Source organism: Pteronotus mesoamericanus, unplaced genomic scaffold, assembly GCF_021234165.1.
Source record: "Pteronotus mesoamericanus isolate MK-2021 breed Mesoamerican mustached bat unplaced genomic scaffold, CSHL_Meso_final contig_69, whole genome shotgun sequence".
Classification (NCBI taxonomy): Eukaryota; Metazoa; Chordata; class Mammalia; order Chiroptera; family Mormoopidae; genus Pteronotus; species Pteronotus mesoamericanus.
In genome coordinates this window covers 2558397-2580309 of record NW_026555237.1, presented here as the reverse complement: position 1 = coordinate 2580309, position 21913 = coordinate 2558397, and the positions used below count along the sequence as shown (strand labels likewise).

Here is a 21913-nt window from a genome sequence, read left to right as displayed (position 1 = left end):
ATCATAAAGAATGGAAAAGATGTAAGTTCAGATTTCTCAGGCCAGAATGAGTGTGTGTGTATGTATGTATGTATGTATGTATGTATGTATTTATTTATTTATTTCAGAATGAGTTTAAAGAACTATGTGCCCATTTCAAAAAAAATAATAAAACTTGATGTACTTGATAGGAGATTTTGTATATTAATAAAAATAAAATATGCTTGGGTATATTTTAATTTTTGCTACTGGTTTCTGTTCAAAACTTAAACTTACTTTATAAAGAAGAATAAAATAGAGATTTAAAAATAAAATATTTATTTTTTATGACATTTGAGATACAGAGATACTATAATAAATATTTTGGCCTTCACAATCTCAGGATTTTGACATTTTAATTTAAAAATTTATGAAAAGTTACAGTTTTTTAAAATTGAAAAAAGTATAGTCAGTGTCTCATTGCAAATTCTGTTACACCTTAGTAAACTATACCTCCATCACTAATGGTATGTAGTGTACTATTAGACAAAATATCGTTTTGACAAAAATGCATGGATGTCAGAATTTTCTCTTTGTCTTGGTATAGTTTTGCTCAGAAATACGAACAAATTTTATAAACACATATTCTTTCCTTTGTTCCTTCTATCCTTTTCATTAATAATGATTTAAGAATGTGGAAGAAAGCAAATATCAAGAAGGAAAGTGAGATGCATATGTGTACCAGTATTTACGCTTATTTATAAATAGAGTTACATCTAATGTGGAAATTGCATGCCCTCAGATCAGTATCATCAAGAAACGTGGCACACTGGTCACCATGAATTTTAAATAATACCTTTCAGTTCATTACATCAAAATATTCATATGTATAGGATAAGTGATGATAAATACTGTGTTTGGAATAAAATCCTATGTGTTTATTTAAAAAAAAGTCTCTTTAGGCATAGGTTAAAGGATAGGGATTGTCAAAGCCTATGCCTTTGTTTACTATTCAGTTATTGAACGTATATTTTTTTTGTGGGAGTTGATATATCCTCCCTCCTTCCCATCTCTCTCTCTCTCTCTCTCTCTCTCTCTCTCTGTCTCTCTCTTTCTCATTCTCATTTTTTATTTAAAGGACGACTTGAAGATCAGGAAAATACGCTGACAACAGTCCTATTTACAGAACATTAATGGCTGTAATCTTCTCCTAAGCTTTTGCCTTGGCATTGCTGCCAAAGTCATGCTCTGGTGTAGCCGTCAGGAGGCACAAAAGATAAACTCAGGCCCCAGAGAGTAGAATGGGTCTGCTACTTCAGTCAACAACGTGATTACTGATGATTCTAGCAAGCTTCATGTAATTGAAATTAGATATAGTTACTAATTTCACTTTAGTCTTATAATTTCAGGTTAGACATCCTGAAAATGTGCTTTTTGTTTTTTGGGAAATGATGAAGCAGCAAACTGTATTCCCTTTGGCCACAACTAAAGATTGAAACATATTGTGAATTTAAAATCTGAAAACCACTCTGGAATATTTGAAACTATAGTATGTGTAGAATGTGTAAAAGTGAAATTTCTATGCATTGAATATTTAGTATTTCAGAATATGGCACAATTCCTAATGATTTAAAAAAAATTTTTTTTTGGATTTTTTGTATTGAAACAAAGTGAAACATAGCTGGATTTCTTATGCTAATATAGAAATATGCATTACTCCTGTAGTGTTCATGAAATATTCTAAATATATTTCTGCAATGTAGGAGTGTAAGCTTGCCAGGAAATCTGACCATCAGCTAAGTAGCTGTTTCTGAGAGATAAAGCCTTGGAATTGCAGTTTAGCATGCCAGAATAAAATTTTCTCCCAAAGTGTTGGTAGGTTCTGTGTGATTTTATTGAATTGCAATTGGCTTGGGGGAGGAAGTAGGGGGTGAGAAGACAGTTACTTTTCTTACAGTGGAAGAAATTTACTCCACAGCCAGGATACTGCTACCAGGGAAAAATGAATTACCATGCATTTCTCAGCCTGGGTAGCTTTTGACAACTGATGATGTGGCAGTACATTTTTAGATGATAAGAAAAATTCCTGCTCAAGGCAGGAACATCTGTTTTTTTCTGGCAAGAGGAAAAGTTTCTCACCCAGCAGCAAAGCTGAGTGGGCCAGCCTCAAAGGTAGAGAATTAAGGTTATAATTTAAAAAAAAAAGAATAATTCCTCATGGTATTATTCTTATATAATCTTTTAGATAAAGTACTGGTTTTACTTATTACAGTCGATTATTTCTTGTTATTAGCAAATTTAATAATCTTTAGTGTTTTGCATATTGGTACTACTGATAAACTTTTATAAGTCTAAAGGAAAAGATTTGTTTTATTTTTAAGTTTACCAGTATACAAATTGGAGGCATTAATTTTTTCATAGAATGAAACTGATTTAAAATCACATTCTGCAATTTATTATAAATACAGCTCTAACTTGTCTCAGAAATATTAATGGCAAAAAAATTTGTTGGTTTGGTTTTCCATTCTTTAGTTTATGAAATACAGGTTTTGCAAATACATTTAACCTAAAAATTTTGATTTTTTAAAAATAGTTAACTATTTTGATTCATGAAAGATGTAGCTAGCTTTACACAGACATAGTGAAGACTACCATTTAAAAAAAACATTTACATCAAAATAAATGTTTCCAGATTGAAAATAGAACATATTATATACATTTCAATTGGAAGCAGTTAATATCCAACCGTATATTGTGAAGTAGAAAATATATTAATGTTATGATGTTGAGTGATGAACTCATTTCATACATACAGAATCATAGCTTTATAGGACTGTACTCTCTGTATGTACTTGGTCCAAATTTCAGACAGAATTGTCAGTAAAGTCATGGCTGAAAGGTAGTAATACCTACATAATGTTATCAACAAAATAACGTATGTGTTGCATAGTGATTGATAAGGTATTTTAGAAATTCTTCACTTACCTGAAAATGAGTGAAGATTTTTGCAGTTTACTTTTCATACATCAGAAATAAATTAATATATGAATTCATTATTGATTTTACTATTACAATGTTGAATTATTAAAACATTTTTGTTATGAGAGTTAGTGTCAGTGTTATTTTTCTTTTCAATCAACTTCACAGAATTGATTAAGACTATAAAACTGTAGAGTTCTTAAGCTGGATTTCAAAAGGGCTGACCTTTTGATCTGCAGCAATCGTGTATCTGTGATTATTGTGTGGTGACCTACTTCATGAACCCCTTGCTGTAATTGAGGTAACTGAAACTATTCCACACTGCTTTTTAGATGTGATTGGAAATAATTACATTTTCCACATATATTCAATTCAAATAGACACATACCAGTGGTATACATCTGTTAGTGTAAATCTGAAAATTCTGTTATTGCATTTTTACTGGTTTATCTTTATGCCTTTTAAGGCATTCCCTTATCAGTTTTTTAAACAACTTATGAAAGTGTTCTTTTAAAATGTTAGTATTCTGAAACCATGCGAAAATAGAAAACACTGTATTCAAGAAAATCCGTTTACACTGGCGTAGACCACTGAGCCAAGTGCTTGTGTGTAAAGATGAATGCTGATGTCCTGCATGGGTTTCTCTGGAAATAGTAACTTAAAAAATTAACTAAATTATAAGTTATAATTATAATTAGAAGTAAAATTAGAATATAGTGTAGTAACAAAAAACATGATGTTATTAGTGTATTGATAATCAGGGAATGCTTCTTAGAGAAAGTAGTCCCTGAAATGGGGGTTGAAAGTGGTATTTTTATGGAAGGGACATTCTTGGAGTTTTCAAGACTCAGAAGGATGATGAGTGAAGGCAAAGAGGCATGTGGCACACCAAGCACACTTGCCCAGTTTCCTCTGGTCACGCACAGCACTTATCCTGGGTGTGATGCGACCGGACATGTATTTAAGAAAAGTCCTTTGCAGAAAGTGGCATAGAGCACTGTGGGAGAGGGTCAGGCTGAGCCGGTGTCTAGGTAGGATGCTCTCGCAATTTCAGAGGAATGACAAGTTGATCCTGAATGGATGATGGCCAAAGTAAAAAACCTTGGCGAGGAACAGTGATTACCAAGTCTTAGCAACTGTGGGGTTAGAGAGGCAGAAAGTGAAGAGGATGATGAATGTTTTTCATCATGGTGCTGGAACTGATACATAGTTTCATTTTGAATCGATTGATTTTCAGGTATCTTTGGGACATCCTGTTGGAAATTTAGGTCATGAATTCAGGAAAAATTTAGTGTTGGTGACCTGTGCCTAGGAGTTGTTGGGGAGGAAGCTTTAAAACTTTATACTTTTTGAGCTTGTCTGGGGAGACACTAGTAAGCAGTTTATAGAAAGAGTGAAAATAAGAGCCATTTATGGGAAGAGGAGCAATGACAGAGATTCAGAAGGAGTCACATGGAGTACCAGTAGCATACCAGATTCTCTACACCAAGGAAAGTGAGAAGTTTGTGATATCTGGTCTCTTGATTTTAAAGATATATTTTTCCCTTTGCAAGTGGTATTTTGTCACTATGCACACACCCAGTTCAGTATAAACTTTTTACTTAAACATTTTAACATCCATTGATTATCTTTGCCTCAATAAAGTATTTAATTGGGAGTTGAAAATGGTGATTTTTGTAATTTTATTATTTTGGTTTTTCTACTTGGCACTTTTCCGAAAAGACAAGCCTCCCCTCTTCTACTGAATCTATTGGCTTCTCTGAAATACAGTTTCTATTGAAAGTCAGAATGTATTTTTTTAATGTTTTGTGTTTAATTATTGTCAAAGTAAAGAGTTGGTGTGATAATCACGTTAGAGGAGGAAAATGAATAGAACAGTCAGACTCCCAGCCATTGGTAGTTAGCTCTGAGATACTTGACATAAAAATTCTACTTCTGTTTCTCTGCACTTCCAATCCCTCTGCTCTTAATGGACACTGAAGTTTCTGTCATTAATAAGTTCATCTACCCTTTATGACTTATTTGAATCTCCTTTATTTTTTTTGTCAGTAAGTTTATGGGCCACCATGTTAAACATTAGGTTTTGCTTTGTTCTTAAGTTATCGTGCTCATGTTTTAAGGAGCGGCTTTTAGTATTTGGGGATACATGAGTTTTAGTTTTTTCATTTGCTTCATTCTTTCTTTAGATTGTGTCTATATCCTCTGTTTATTTTACCATTTCCAAATTCCAATAAGCACAGTCAGCAGCATCTGAATCTTAGCAGCATCTTTCTGCACTCACTGTTATGCCCCCTCACAGTTTCTTGAGCTGCACTGACCAGAAAAGTACCGAGTTTTCTAGGAAAAAGTACTTGCCACTAGAGTTTAATGCTACTGTTGAGTTTTAAGTTTATTTTCTGAAAATTAATTTAAAAACTTAAAATATTTTATGCTAAAGTTTATACTGGTAAATATGTATAGATGAATTTTTTTTCATATGTCACAGTATGGGAATAGGTCCAAGACTTTACATTCATTTTTAAGTTTTATTCTCTGATGGAACTCATGAGTGGGAAAAAACCCAAAAAACCACTACCCTGGTCTATTGCTAAGGTGTATACAATGCAAACCTATTGTATTACACTTTCTTGTTTCTGTGTTTATATTCATTAATCAGGGTTTAGAAAATGAAGAATAAGAATTGATCATGTATATAAGATGTACAGACGGCTTACCCTTAATGAAGTTATTAAGAAGAATATTTTGCTATTTTTCTTAAAGTGGGGCATTCATGTAAGTGGGTTGAATTCAGGTTAACATTTTTAATTTGTTCTTGTAGGAGATTTTATTTAGATTTAGATATTGAAATGTTTGAGTTCCCTGCTTTATCCTAGTCTTCTCATTTCTTTTTAGAACATTGAAATTAAGTTTTACAGCCTGGCAGGAAGTTGTTTAAGCTATTATTTAAAAGAAACATACAATAGCATGTGGTTGCTCCGGGGCATTTTAAATAAATATTTATTACCTAGGTTTTTATGTAAGATATCACTTGTCATAAGCATGTTGTGTTGAACAGTCATGTCTGTTATGTACCATGTATTGGAATAGACTAATTTTTTTCTTTACTTGATATTTGAATTATTGCTTTCAAATAAAATTAGCTTGTGAAGTAGGTACTGAAATAGTTCAGAGGATCTTATGTCTCTTGCTTAAAGTCATACAAAGATCTAAAGTAGGGAGCCACGTTCATTAGTCTTCCTTATTTTATACATTTTTGCTAAATTACAGAAAATATCTCACAGTATTATTACAATATTGGACATGAGAAGAAGAGAAAACACCAGTGAAACTTCTGTGTGGAAGTATGTTTGCATGGGCTTGGCTTGGGAAGATTGGTTTGGAAGGGCGTACAGAATATCCTGTTTTGTCTCCTGTGTGCACATGTGCACACACAGGAGTGCTGCATTCCTTACTGTAGTCATCCTAGGCTCATGGTTCCATTTCTCAGGTCTAGTCTAGACGAAATGTTCCCAATCAGCTATTTTGTATAAGCTTGTAAAAATATTTTATATATGTGGAATTGTTTTTCTGCTACTTTTGACAAACCAGGTGCATCATTAATTTGCAAGTTCTGGCTTTTCACAAAAAAACTTTTTGTTTCTTTTTGAACAGAAAGATGAAAACTACAGAAGCCTTCCACGGGATACTAGTAACTGGTCCAACCAGTTTCAGAGAGACAATGCTCGCTCGTCTCTGAGTGCTAGTCACCCGATGGTGGACAAGTGGCTGGAGAAGCAAGAACAGGTAACATAAATGAATTTTTTATATGTGTCTTTGATATAACTTCCTAGCGCACACATCAAAATGTTTCCCTCCATTACAATGATGATTACAAGTAAATTATTCTAACACACTTTAGGTAAGTAACAGGCTCTATGTCAAAGGTTCTCTAACATTAATGTTGAGTATTTTGAGCACAGATTTCTCATAAGCATTTGTAAATATTTGCTGTATATTCTGAAACATCACAACTTCAGGGTTTGATATGTGGCAGAGGCATAGATATTTGGAGTGAATAATGAAATTTTTGAGTAGGCTTTCCAGACTACTTACGGGTTACTCTCTTCATTCATAGGCAGTAAATTAAAGAGGCAAATTAGAGTTTTGTTATACCTGACTTCACTTTATGAGGGAAGTATATGCTGTAGTGTTGTTTCAGAATTTAGAGTATTTGTCAGGTTTGGGGGACTTATTCTTTCATACATGCCAAGGACCTGTTTTAGGTTTATAAATTTTTAGCGTTGCTTATTTCACTGTGCATGGTAGCCTCCTATATTTCATGGAATTGGAATTGCTTACCGTTCAATATAAATAACGGTTCCTGTTGTGGGAAGAAGGATTGTTTGCAGAGCTAATATATCAGTGTTCTCTTCATATGAAGACTAAGAATTTATCTGGTAAATTTCGTTGTATAAAAATGAAATTCTTTCAGTGTGTTTTTTAAAAGTCTTAATTTTTTTTATTATCAGTCCCAGTGTTTTATTTATAGTTTTTAATAGTTTTGATGTTAGAAATTCCCTTATTTGGTTATTTCATCACTTAGTTATTTTCTTTAAATGTTCATATGAGTGGGAGAGTAGGTGAGTACTCAGTGAGCGAATGTTTCATTGTTTCTCTGTTTCAATACTTTTTAAAATTATTAATATGTTGCCTAGATATGGAATAGCTGTTTTTCGTTTTAGGTTAATGATATCAGTAGAAAGAAGTTTTGTTTTACTTAATTAATCTCAGTCCGTTTTATGGCATAAACCTTCTAAAATAATTTGTGTATGTGGGGCATTCTAATATAAAACTTTTAAAAAGGATGGTTTACCTTTGATACCAGGGATGGTAAGGTAAATGTACTAATTTCTATTCTATAGTAAATGGTAGCATACAAAAACATTGTATGATTGAAATAATTTTAAATAATTAAGAAACCAGGGAAGTTTTACTCAGGAAAAACATAATTTTCTCAAAATAATACAGATTTTTTAACTAATTGGTGTGATTATTTCATTATTACTTTGAAGAAAATTTTTTTAAAGATTTAGATGGTTTTGTATGGGTTTGGAGTCAGACGAGCTGATTACCAGCTATTTACCACATGTAATATTTGAGATGAGATTTGGGCACATGGGTAATCTTGTCCATACCTCAGTTTATTCATTTATCAAATGGGATAATCATAGAATCTGCCTTACATAGTTGCTGTATCAAGTGATAAAATACCTTCAAAGGAGGTAGAATCATGCCTGGTTAAAGTGGTCTGCTGATAACAGAAAATCTAGATTGCAAAAGGAAATGTTATTCATTAATAAGCCAGGGGTAAGGGAAGGCCTCGTTGGGAATCTGGATTCTCTGTCCCTTCCAGGAGCCTTTATGGGGCTCTTTGCTCTGTGCTCTTGAGCTGGTCCTTTTTTACTGGAACTCCAGCCATCATATGCTTGCACAGAGGAAGAGGAACAGTGCCCTTTGCTCCTTCATGGCACTTTTTGAAAGCAAGCCCCAGCATTCTGTTTTTATGTGGGGAATTGGATTACTTGTCTGTCCAGGTCTAAATCAAAGGGAGTAAGAGTGCCAGTCTTGGTTCAGACTGATTGTGCTTAATTGAGCCTGACCTCCTGGAGTTCTGGCAGGGTGTGGCCCTGTCCCTTCCCCGAAACACAGCCACGCATCCTTGAATGCAGTCAGGTTCTGTTAAAGCAAGGAGGAGGATACAGTGAGCTGAACATGTAAATATGACCATTTTTATTGCACAATAAGGAGAAAAAATTGTCAGCTCAGAGTTTTGAAAATGATACATTTAATTATATTCTAAAAATATAACTTTTATCTTGCTACTACAATTGTAGATTTCTTTTTAAGGAAGTAATATGGTTTTTCTTTGTAAAGTTGTATAAAATGCTTTCTTTTGCAAGTCAAAGGATTGCATATAGAAGCCACATACACAGCTTTTTCCCCTATAGACTGTCTTGATTTGTTTCTGTTGAATTTACTTGAAGTATTTGTTCCATGATAAGTAAGTTTTGTAAAAATAAGTACTTCCTTAGTCTGGGTAGTCTAATGTAGATGACATTAGTTATGACTTTTGAGCCTAAAACCATCTTTTTACTTAGGTTTAAAAATGATTATCCACTCACTAAATTCACATAAGGAAGATAATTAACTAGACTAAAATCAACTTAACTGGACAAGAATAGCAAAAACTAATCAAACCCATGTTAAAACTTTGGCTAAAAGTAAGCACAGTTGTTGGGGCAGAAGAAATCTACTAAGTTAGGCTGCATGCACTGGACATCTCTTCCAGTTATTCCTATTTAATTATAGATTTATTCTTTTAATTGTTTCCTCTGAGTTATCTGACTTTAAGGGCCTTGTCTGTGGCTCTTTTCCTTGTTAGTTTTCCCCATTAAAATAATAAAGAGAATGGCATCATATAGATAAAAGAGTGTTTAATATGGTTAAAAAAATCAGTCCTCTGCCTGTGCGATTTGGGATCACCTGGGTGGAACTGATGGCAGTGTTCCTCGTGCCATCTGGACTAAGGAGGTCAATAGAATCCTAGAGTTTATATGCTTCCAATGGTTTTGGCTTTGCTCTATTTCCTACTAGAGTGCTTGTCTCTCATTATCTCTGCTTTTTGAAGGCAATTATGACCACATCAGCTTTGCCAGTGGGAATAAACAGTAGGGATGCAAAGGACAATAGACTGTGTAGAATGCTGAGCTGGCAGGCACCTCTGGAAGCTGAATGTATCTTTCTCTTTTTGTGGAATTGGTCCTACATAAGGGAATATTGAATCTTCTTTCACTCTTTTAGAATATTGGTAAGTTACACCTCTTTCATTAAAGGTAGATGGTGTATCTTATTAGAACTCTGTACCAGAAAGCTCTTGGAGTCAACCTCAACCTTTTTTTCCAAAAATAGTAGTCCTCCTCTCCAATGAGTAGCTCACCTTGCTCAGAATGGTGTATAGCTGAATCCTATATCAGGTTCATCTCAGAGGGCAGAGGACTGTGTATCTTTCAAAGATCACCCTTTTCTTAGGTCAGTCTTATGACTGTATTTTCTGAGAGATCTCAGAGGAAGCACAAAGGATTTGAAAAATAAATGGGTTGTTGTTGTATTGCCTTGAAAAAGTGTTGATGCTTCTGACATTTTGATTTGGAGATAAAGGAAACAATAAAAGCAACAAAACTCTTAGTTCTGATATTTAACAGTCCTTTAAGAAATCTGAGTTCTTTAAAAAAAGAACTACTAAACTTTGTGAAAGCATGGATGGAACTGGAGAGCATTACGCTAAGCGAAATAAGCCAGGGGGCGAAAGACAAATACCATATGATCTCACCTATAAGTGGAACCTAACCAACAATACAAAGATGCAAGGGAAATAAGACCAGCAACACTAAAAGGAAAAGAAATCAACAGAGACAAGAGGGAAGGAGGGAGGGTGGTGTGGGAAAAGGAAAGGAAGGGGAAAGTCAAGGAACATATAGCAAGGACTCATGGACAAAACCAAAGGGGAAGAGCTGAGGGAGGGAAGGAAGGAGGGGGCAAGAGAAAGTGGTGGGGGGTAGGCAGAGACAAATGTATTTGAAAAAATAAAGGAAAAAAAAAAAGAAATCTGAATTCTTTATAACCATTACCACTCCCGACTGTGTATAGACTATAATTTAATGTTAGCAGTTAATAGATCATATGCTAACTTGTTCTTATATCCCCACTTTTTATTGCAATTTATAAATTTCACAGAAAGGGAGGCAGCAATTTTAAGAACACATGATTGCAAGAATTTAGAACCAGAAAGTAGAGGGACCTTAAGAGAAGTTAAGCTAATTGGGAGCCTGCCATTTTCACTACCTTGTCTTGGTAAATAGGCCTGAAGCCAATTAGCAGACATAGCAAGGAGGTGCTAGGAATGTTACAGGGGAGCGATTGCCCTAACCTTTAGAGAAAAATCCATGTTCTACAGTTCTTCCCATCACGCAAAAACTTCATCTAATGCGCAGATTATACCGAAGGAGGCAAACTGTGAGGAAAACTACCTGAAATGTTTGGTGATGACACAATTCAAGTGCCACATTGCACTTTTGCCTGTGTACCCCACCATTCAGTATCAGCTCTCAGAGTCTCAAAAGCCAGGATTTTTAGGACCAGTTTCAGTGTCTTTTTTTCTTATTATTTTATGCACTTATGTCACTGTCTCTAGCCATGATGCTTTTGCTTTATCCTTCTTCATGCTGAACAAAACATTCCTGACCTGCTCATTAATTCCTTCTGAAGTGAAGATGGCTAACATAGAGAGTGTGTCTGTTTTTATATTAGCCTGTATTTGCTGAGTCCTATATTAGGATGAGAAAATAGCTGAATGTTAAATAAATAGAAAACATATTGAAGTAGAATACTGCTGCAACTATTCTAAAGATATTATTCTGACACTTTTTAAACTTTGGAAAATATTCTTATGCATTATAACTAATATTCGCATAATACACAATGAGTATATTCGCAAATCATAGGAAAGGTATGTTTCGATGAAATTGTTCTTTTATTTTTTATTATAATTTGATTAAGGCCTCATTTTTGAAGATCGAGGGCAAAAGTGATTTTAAAAAGTAGAGCTTCTTTTGGATGAAAGTAAAAAGGTAGTAGTGAAGAAACATTTTAAATTTACCCAGGTTTTACCTGGGATTACTTCGCAGGCAGTAAGTCTGTGGTACCAGGTTTTGCCTGTTTTCCGTGGTGTGATGAAATGATGGGTGTATGGTAATTAGGCCATGAGTTCCGCTTTCACATGTCGTGTCACAGCTGGTTTTTCCTCTGATCTGCCTGTATAGGGGAGGATTCCTTTCCCTTCCAAAGGGCTTAATAGCCTTTTTATAAGTTTAAAAAAATGTCTCATTTCACAGACATTTAGAATCATGCAGGTGACATAGTTTCCAGAATATGAAATGCTTAACCTTTCTTAATTAAAAAATTAGATGATGACTTCTTCAAAAATCTGATTGTAACAGCTGTGGACTGGTCAGTGAAATGACTGCATAGCCATCCTACCAAACCATGCAGAAGCTATAGAAATTTTGAAGTAGGAACAAACAGGCTTCAGTTGTTATCAGCCAATAAGGTTAGTTCTGGTGCTGCCAGATAGCAACTGTATTGTGTTTTCTTTGTTTGTTTATTTTTAAATGATTTAGCCCATGGACACTGAGTAACCAAATGATTTTTTTGGGTTATCTGGTTAAAAATAATCAAAATACCCTTGTCTCTAAATTTTAAAATGCTTCAGTTTTCTATTAAAAGGAAGTGGATTTGTTAATAATATTTCCTAATTGGCAAAGTTTTGTAGAACTTGTGCAGAATCTAGCAACAGTAAGTGTAGAAACTAAAAACATCAAGAATGTTTAAAAATTAACTTGTTTTACTATAACATGCCAGAAATTTTCTTTATATCAGGAATCTGTCACGTTCACAATAACATCAGAAATAAAACCCAAAACAACCTTTCAAAGAAAATTGTCATGTTACCTGGCTATATTAATGCCAGTAACAGATTATTTTGTTGATCCTTGAAAATATGATGGCTGCTATGTGTTTTATACTTATTTGAGTTTTAAAACACAATGATTAATGGGTCTCATGTACGTGTCACATTATTTTTTATAAGCCATGTGTATTTCTACTTTTATTATCAAAGTACTGTGGACTAGAAACATCAAGGGAAGAATAGGACTAGAAGGTACAGGCCCTGGTGGACATTCTTCTGAGAAGGACACACTAATTTCAACAGGAGCCTTATCAGCCACTGGCAGGGCCACTTTGGGTAGTATTTTCTCCCGAGAGCAATAAGCAGTACTTCACCCTTATGTAAATTCAGCAGTGAAGACACAGTATGAGTGAGCCTGGGGCACGTGTGCCAGGATTGGAAACCTGCCCTTATTCACTGGTTTTGTGGCCTCATCCAGCTTGTGTAAACAGTGCACCCTTCACTTTCACTGTGTACAAAAGGAGGAACATAGTATCAGTTTGTCAGATACTGGCTTTGTGTGTGAAAATATGTGACACAGCACATGTGAAACCGTGGATCCTGTTTCTGCTGTAGTGTTGTAGGCACTTGTTTCATGCTGCTTTCCTTGCATCTTTACTTAGGTAAGAATAGGCTTGAGTAACTAATTTTTTCTTTACATAATATTGGGCTGGCCAAAAAGACCGTTACTTTTTTTTCTGTATGATGACTCTACTAGTGTTTAGTTTTCTTTAACTTCATTTGTAACAATTTTGTTAGGTAGTATTGTGACAGCTGTTACATCAGTGTGCATTAAAAAAAAAAACATCAAAGTTGGTGAAATTTTGTGCAGCCATTTTAATATTGAAGATGGAAGAAAATATGCAACATTTTTGGTGTATTATGCTTTACTATTTCAAGAAAGGTAAAGATGCAACTGAAAATGCAAAAAAAAAAAAGATTTGTGCGGTGTATAGAGAAGGTGTTGTGACTCATTGAACGTCTGTGACTCATGTTGTGACTCATTTGGTATTATTGGCCAAATAATTCTTTTCTGTGGAGCTGTCTTATGCATTGGAAGATGTTTGGCAGCACCCCTGGCCCTACCTATCAAAAACCAATATCGGGAGATAGTTGACATATTCAGAATATCCAAATTAATAAAGTTATTGGTGAAAATGAAAAATGTCTCTTTTATTTTATGGAAAAAATTGTAACGGACTTTTTGGCCATACCATTATTTCCTCCTTGCTTATTCGAAGTACCATTTGGTATGCTGGGCTGGTTCACTTTTATCCCTGTTGTATTTCTAATGCCCTCGTTATCCTTTCAGGATTGGATTCTAGCTTCTATGACATCTTATCAGAATTAGAATAAAATTAAATCTTTTAAAATTATTTCTGGTTCTTTCCTGAGGAACATAATCTGACACAAAAATGACATTAGTTTTAATCTCTGTGTCTGTGTCCATTTGTTATATTCATTTTGGTTTCGGCAAGCCTGCGTGATTTTAATATGATTAAGTATAAGGATGGCATTTAAGAAAGCTGAGTTTCTTAAAAAGGCACTGCTTGGCCGCTTGCTAAACATCCAGGTCCCTTTCTGCTATGAATGGCTTTTGGAGTGAGTTATGCAGGGCAAGGGAGTACTCGGCAGTCCGGCTCCTTTGTGATTAGCCATATGATTGCTTCTTTGGCCTGTGGAGCTAAAAGCTTGCAAACAGCAGGGGAGTGAGTCAGAAATTCCACTGAGTGAAAAAATCATTGGTGGTGTGTGGATTAATCTGCACAGGGTATCTGTTAGTAGCTGATGATTTTCTTGCTTGAGAATACAGTTGCTAGTGCGAGACGTGTAGAGCTTGCACTATGGATAAAGACACATTTTCATTTTTAGCTGTGACCCTCAGGTGCCTTTTTATATTTTCATTGCAGGCAGTCTTAAAGATTCTTGTTGTGAGCTGAGCGACTGAATCTAATGATGAAAAGAATACGTACTTTATACACGAAGTCTCTTTATTCCCACCCATCTGCATGTCATTTGCTTTAGAAATTCTTTTCTTTATTTCTGCTTCAGTGAGCAGTGGATCTGCTTATTCCTTAAAATACTGGTTGAGAAATTGCATTAGCATTTTCACTCTACAGTATGTTGTCTCTACTCATTTCCTGAAGCCTGCCTGTAGAAGGAGTATCACTCATAAGCCACTTTTAGTTTTGGAATGGTATCACCTAGGTAGGTATACATTTTTTTCTTTTTTAATTTGTCAGTGCTACAAAGGATTTTTCCAGTTGCCTTCAACATGGTTCTATAATGGTCCTGAAAAATTGCTGTTTTAAGTGCTAAAATGTTCTTTCTAATGGTTTTATGTTCTTTTTTTCCCCTCACTGTTGCTGGGATATATATACCCTATAATATTTTCATTGGGTCTGTATTTCTAAGAGCTGGGTTTTTTTCCTTTATTTTTCCTCTTTTTTTTTTTTCTCTGCTCTTATGGCTGAAAGGAGACTGTAGATCAGCTTTAATAGATAAACAAATTATAAAGAAATTAAAGTACTGAAAATAAACATGAAGTTTCCACAAAAAATTCCTGATGATACATGGGGATGCTTTGGGGTGGGTTTTTGGGTTCTACTGTGTGTATTGTGTCATTACATTCCTTTACAATAAGCATATGTTACTACTTTGAACTGTTTTTAATTTTAACAAATGTGACTTCATAAGATTGGAAGAGAGAGTGGTTTTTTTTCCTAAAAATACTGTAATTCCAAAATTATAAGATGAAATAGCAATATTAATATTTATTGCAATTAAGTTAAACCCTTTGAGAAGCGTAGTCTTTCCTATCTTTGATAATTGCTAATACTTTAAGTAATTCAGTAACTGGCCATCTTGTGACAACTTCATACTCCATTGAGAAATTGGAAGCATTATTATTGTAATATCCTCCCGTGCTCCCACCACCAATTTTACAAACCCAGCTCATCCCGCACCTTGTACTTGGAGAAGCTCCTCTGATCTCTCACAGGGCAGTTGTCTTTTCCTGTATTGTCTGCCATCCTGTTCACAGTCTTAGGACTTTGCTCTTATTGCCAGCTCCTCTCTACACAATCATCAGAGAGAGAGAGAGAGAGTGGGAGAGAGAGGAAGGGAGAGAGGGAGGGAGGGAGGGAAGGAAGGAGGGAAGACAGAAGGATAGACTAGATCTTTCAGATCAACAAATACATACTCAATTAACACATCCCCACAACACCACAAGCCTTTGTCTTTCTGTTGCCTCTGCCTGGCTTGCTCTCCCTACCAATTCTTAGGTCTGGTTCCTTCTTTCAAGTAGGAAGCCACACATCTGCCCCTCAGGGGACAATCTCTAATCCTCATGTTTGAAGGAGGGCTTCTTCTCTCACCATCCTTTTCTTTTAACATTTAAGATTTTGAATTTGTCTGTTCTTATGTCTCTTTCCATATGTTAAAATGGCACAGGCATTTTTTTTTTTGTTTACAGTGGTTTGTAGCTCATAATAAGCTCCCATGTATTTTTTGTTGAACAGTATTTCAATAAATTTAAAGGAAAAAAATCCATATACTTTTTGTGATACTATGTGATGGATGGACCTTTGTTTAGTGGATGAGACTGCCCATTTATTTTATAATGCCATATGATATGATGTGATAATTATTAATTATGAGCCAAAAATCTGCATATATAAAAGTTAAAGAAAACACTTAAATATTGAGACATATTCATATGTAAGCACTAAAAAACAGAGTCACATTTTTAAGTCATTGATGTTTGCTTGCATCATTGCTTGTCACTTATTGTTCCTCACTTGGCAGAAAGATTGGAAAATGATTTCAGACTAAAGGACCACACATGGAAACAAAATTCTAAGTTCAGTCAAGGTAGAGCACTGTTTCACTTCAGATAACTTGAAGATGTGGTGGAGAGCACTACCTTCCTTATCCAAAAGTTTATTTAATCATATCTGATCTTTGTCTGAGAGTATCTTATAATTGTACATGGATTCAAGTGCTAAAAGGTGAACACTATCAGTCAGTCTTTTCCCAATAATCTCTCAGCATCCTCATGATTTCTGCTGGATCCCAGTTGCTCAAGTAGCCCTGGGAAAGCCACCTTAGTCTTCTAAGGTTTTGTTGAGGAGGCAATGGGAGGTAGGACCTGCTGTGAGTGGAACATGAGAAAAAAGCCCCCCTGCCCCATATGTTAGGCCTAGCATAGTCATGAATTCTGTTCTAAAATTATTATATTACTTAACTATTTAAAATATTTAGTTATAAAATATTAAGGTATACTTTATATTTATAACTAAAGTGACAAATTTTTTAATTGGAAAAACAATATTCGAACAAACCATTTAATTATATTTAATATTTTATAAAAAATTGAGTTGAAAGCAATATAGTTAAAATGTTCTTTCCTGAATGTATTATATATTTCATTTGTTTGAGAGCTGTTTTTTGCTGTTTAAAAAATTATTTTTCATAGAGTTTTGAGGTTATTTTTATTAGAATCAAGATGAATTATACTATTACCCTTGGAACCCCAAGATGGCAAAAATATATTTTCTTTTACAAATAAGTTTTTTCATTCTAGGACAATGGAGTTTTTTAGTACCCATATGTTCAATATATAATATAGATATTTTAAATTCTGATCTATTAGCACCTTATATGTAGTATATAGGTTTTTGAAATTATTTTCTTCATTCAATGCTTTCAGCAAAGCTACTCTTTTTATGCATGGATATTTGGTAGAATTGGAAATCTGATATAAAATTGAGATTTAGCAATTATATGCAAAGTGAGAATAATATCCTTTGTTTCTTATGGAATTACACTAAAAGTTTATTAGTTAAAGGAATTGATTTTGGTGTCAAGATGACACCACTCAGGCTGTAGAGAGTTTTACTATTTTTTTAAAAATTGATGGTGATAATTGTCCCTATTCATTCCTTATTATCTGCTGGGCTCATTAGAGATTTGTATGAGATGAGTGACTAGAATTAGGGGGTCTTCCCTGTTACCTTGAGAGACACTGGACTATATGGGGAATGGTTTGATAACATAATTTCTATTTTATTATTTCATGGAAAATGTTATTTATCTGTTTTTTGCACAGGTAATGTATTCATAGTTCCAAAAACAGAACATATACACAGATATGCAAAGTATTACCATCCAGTCCCCAGCTCCCCTCTCCGTTTGTACACTGTTACTAGCTCCTTGTGAGTCCTTTCAAATAGCATTATTCTTTTATGAGCAAGTGTAAAAATATATTCTTTTCATATTTTTACTTAAATACTATCTACCTGTGTTTTCTCTCTCTCTCTCTCTCTCTCTCTCTCTCTTTAATAAGGCTTAGAAATTTTTGCATATTGAAATATAAAGGTGTCAATTTTTTAATCATTTAATAATTTTCATTTGTATTGATGGGCCATTGTTTGCTGGTGGGCATGTATATTGTTTGCAGTGATTTGTTATTGCAAACAATATTGCAATGAATAACTTTTGTACATAAGCCATTTTGCATTAAGCATCTCTTGGATAGATACCTAAAAGTGAAATTATACACTTGAGGATTTTTACAAATGTGTACTGTACTTTTGTAAATTTATTTTAAAAATATTTTATTTAGTTTTTTAGAGAGAGGGGAAGGGAGGGAGAGAGAAAGAAATCAATATGTGAGAGACACATCACACGCCCCCCCAATTGGGATCTGGCGCATAACTCAGGCATGTGCCCTCACTGGGAATTGAACTGATGGCTCTTCAGTCTGCAGGCTAGTGCTCAATCCACTGAGCCACACCATTCAGGGATGTACAATTGTAACTTTGATGGATGTTTCCAAACTGATGTTGGACCAAGTTATACTTCCACCAGCAATACCCAAATTCACTCTGTCACTTCATATTGAAATATGAAGTTCCATGAATCTATTAAACTGACTAGATGTGACTTTGAAATAGTTTCCTTTACATATTCCGTAGAGAAGAAGGCTGTTGATCTAGGTGACCAGCATATGAGCTGAAAATGGCTTGTGCACAAGCAATTCAATCCTCCTTTTTCTCTTAGGAAAGGAAGAGTTTGTCTGTGTTGGGGGGCGGTGTGGGGAACAGTTCTTGTTTAAGAGAATCAAGTCCTGTTCTTTAGTATTTCCTTAGATGAAATCACTCAGAAATGCCTCAGCTGGTCTCAGTTTTTTCTCCCATACTTAATTCTTGTTTCTTTATTTTTTTCTTTCCAAAACCCTAAGTTATTTGGCTGCTGAGTGAGCACTGTCTGAGCCTGAATACAGGGGAGCATTCAAACCCTCCATAAAATGCATTTTTAAGTGGTAAATGTTTATTAAAATTACTATTTTTTTCACCTGAGGACGCTGTATTACTAAATTTGCACCAGTAACTTTATGGGAACAAATTGATAAGGATGAGTTTAAAAAATATTTTTTCTTCAGTTGCCTCCCTCTGTCACTATTAAATAAGATTTTTGTTACTGTTAAACACATAAAATTCACATAAGTCAGATGAGATTTTCTGAAAAAAAATTTCACCTTTGACATAACTTTGCATTCTCTTCATATTTTAAATCTCAGATATTTTATAAATATTTTTCTTTGATGAATTAGAATTACCTGTTCCCCTAGAGTATTCCCTGAACACGTCCTCCACTGCCTCCCCCGTCTCCTATTTAGGGATAACTGGCCAGTAATTACTCTTATTTGCATAATTTGCTAGCATACAAATGAGTTCAGTGATGGAGTGGGAAAAGAACAAGATCTTTTAAAAATGTGTAGCTCAGTAAAATATTCTTGAAAGATAAGAGATTTATGCTTAATTTGCAATAGTAACTTGTCATTACAAATTCTGTTCAAGCAGAATCAAGAGAAGTTTTTCTTCTGTTAATGTACTTCAAGGTGAAGAGCTATTGAAATTTATTTCTATGTTAGCATCTACCCCCAGTATGCATTAGACTATATGTAATAGCATAAAAACAACCTACTTGAAAGACTTAAACTTCTTTTGAAACTTAAACATGCTTTGTTGGCTTCAGTCACTGGGATTTATTGAAGAGGCTCAGCTTCTGGAGATACAGGATTTATGTTGATGGAACTGGTCTGTTTGGAGTTTGAGAATTTTGATCAACAGGTCTTAGTGTCTCGTTTACAACCTTTCTTATCCTATGAAGGATTGTTGGCAATTTAAATTCTGTTGCTTTTTCTTATCACCTATTAGGACCAGGTATTCTTTCTATTTCTTTCATTGTTTTACAGTTCATAGTTTAGATGAGTGTTTGAGGAATCCTGGTTTATCAAAATACTCTACCCGCGGATGTACTGATTAGTTTACTCTGCAAAGCAACTCATTTAGGTTGTCATTGTTATTTCCAGTCGTCTCTCATCCTGGTTCTTGGAAAGCTGAGATGCTATCTGCAATTTCAAAAGAAAGCATAAGTGGTAGATACAAATGCAGTGATTTCTTTCTTATAGTATTAAATGGTAGACCAGAAATGGTTACAAGAACACACAGAGAGTAAAAATTAATATTTCATTAATTATCAGTACCAAATATGAAATTTCTAAAATTGCATTTAAGTGGCTAGAAAGGTGGAATATATGCCCCATTTAAATGTCATTTACCATTCCATCACATAGCTTTGGATACTTTATTTTTTTTGTATAAAGCGTCAGTTTTTGTAGCTCTTAAACATAAAGTTCTAATTTATTAAATGCAGTGGTTGATAAAAATTGATGTAGAATCTGGTGCAGAATGAACCCTTGTGTGAATATGAGTATGTGTTGGTGTATGAATGTGGTGGTTATTACCTTACCTAAAGGCTATTTTTACTAAAGAAAATATAGCCTAGGTTCCCATTTCTTGCATTTTTGACCAACCAGTGGTATTCTGAGTATTACTCCTCACTTTTCCTACTTCTTTTCTCTGTACTTCCTTTCCTGGACATTCTCTTTCCAAAGGTCCTTAGATACACTCCTTCCTCTCCATCCCTCTTTTTCCAAGTTCAGATTGCTGTCAACTCTCGTGTGGGTTACTGTGACAACATAGCAGCCATCCTCCCTGTCGCCTGTGCCCCAACTGAGGTCAGAGTGACATGTGGTGAAGAACCATGCTTACCACTCTTGAGGGCTTGACCATCCTCAGGAGCTGCAAGGGGTCAAGTGGTTAACAGTCAAAGTGACCTGGGTTGGAATTTCATAGCATGTGTTATGCTGGGCAAATTTCTAAGCCTCAGATCAGGTTTCATAATTTTCTAAGATCTACTTCAGAGGATTGTGAAGATTAAATGAATCAATTCATATAAAACTTTAACAACAGTTTTGTTTTAACAACAGTTTTTAACAACTAACATACAGTAAACACTCAATAAATGTGAGTTTTGATGCAGTTTTTTATTTTGATTGGGTCTTCCTGATGTCCTTTCCTGACTGCATCCCAGCTGTTTCTCTGGTGTAATCTCAGCTCAACTGAACTCGTTCTGATCCCCAGATTTGTCTTGTTCCTGCATCTCTGGGCCTTTGTACATGCTAGCTGACTTCTCTCTTTTCTCTTCCTTATCCCTTTCTTCTCGTCTCAATTTGGAGGTCTCCACCCTTAGGAGACTTCTCCTGACACTTACCTGTAGCCTATTATGTTTTCCACACCCCTACCCCTGCCAAAACCAAAGTAAGTGCAGGTGGTCACTTTGTATTCTTTTTCCATCATAAGACCTAACCACGTTTCACTTTAATTACCTGTCTTTCTCTTTTATTGAGGGCATGATCCATATCTGTTTCTGAAGGGTTTTCTTTTTTTGTTTAGTTTTGAGGGAGGTATGACTAAACTCTTGGTGGCATTAAATCTCTTTTACAACATTAGATTCAAAGCGTACTATACTTTTATGAATACATTTCTAATGAGCTATGTGCTTGTGATTTGTGTATGCAAAAATGTTCTTCTCTTAAAACATTTTTATAGCAAGTATTTTGATAAAAAGTCTCTTATTCCGTAGATAAGTGGTATGTCTTTCCTTACTTTAAATTTTTAACTTTTCAAGAATCTCTTCTAGATTAAATTGGAGAAAGTTTGAGGGAAGGGCAAGGAATGTTAGACTATATCAGCAGAAATCTAGGCTTTTGGACTTCCTCATATCCCTTGAGGAACTGATTTTCCTGAGAACTTTGTATTTTAATCATTAACAGACTCACTTCAGTAATATTTTCATAAACCTTTGGCTAAGACTTTGGTATTAATGTCCTGAACTTTGAGAAAAAGAAACATATTTTTATAGGTTGGCCAAGAAAAATAGATCTCAGTTCAAGTAACAATAATATGTTTGTTATTTTAAAGAGATTTTTCCATTGAGTTGTGCATTAAACTTTCTGCTTATTTTGTTCTCCAGTATGGACATGGCTTAGGTAGTGATTTGATGTATTTTCTGTGGCTCAGT

At 34.6% G+C, this 21913-nt stretch overlaps 1 protein-coding gene across 17 annotated transcripts in view; it reads left to right on the top strand.

Moving 5' to 3' along the window:
• Window positions 1-21913, top strand: part of PARD3 (par-3 family cell polarity regulator) — a 686226-nt gene that overhangs the window by 313504 nt on the left and 350809 nt on the right. For all 17 annotated transcript variants that reach the window (XM_054582303.1, XM_054582310.1, XM_054582307.1 and 14 more), the window contains one exon: window positions 6589-6720. In XM_054582303.1, the coding sequence (XP_054438278.1) occupies window positions 6589-6720 (132 nt within the window). The remainder of the gene's footprint in view (window positions 1-6588; window positions 6721-21913) is intronic.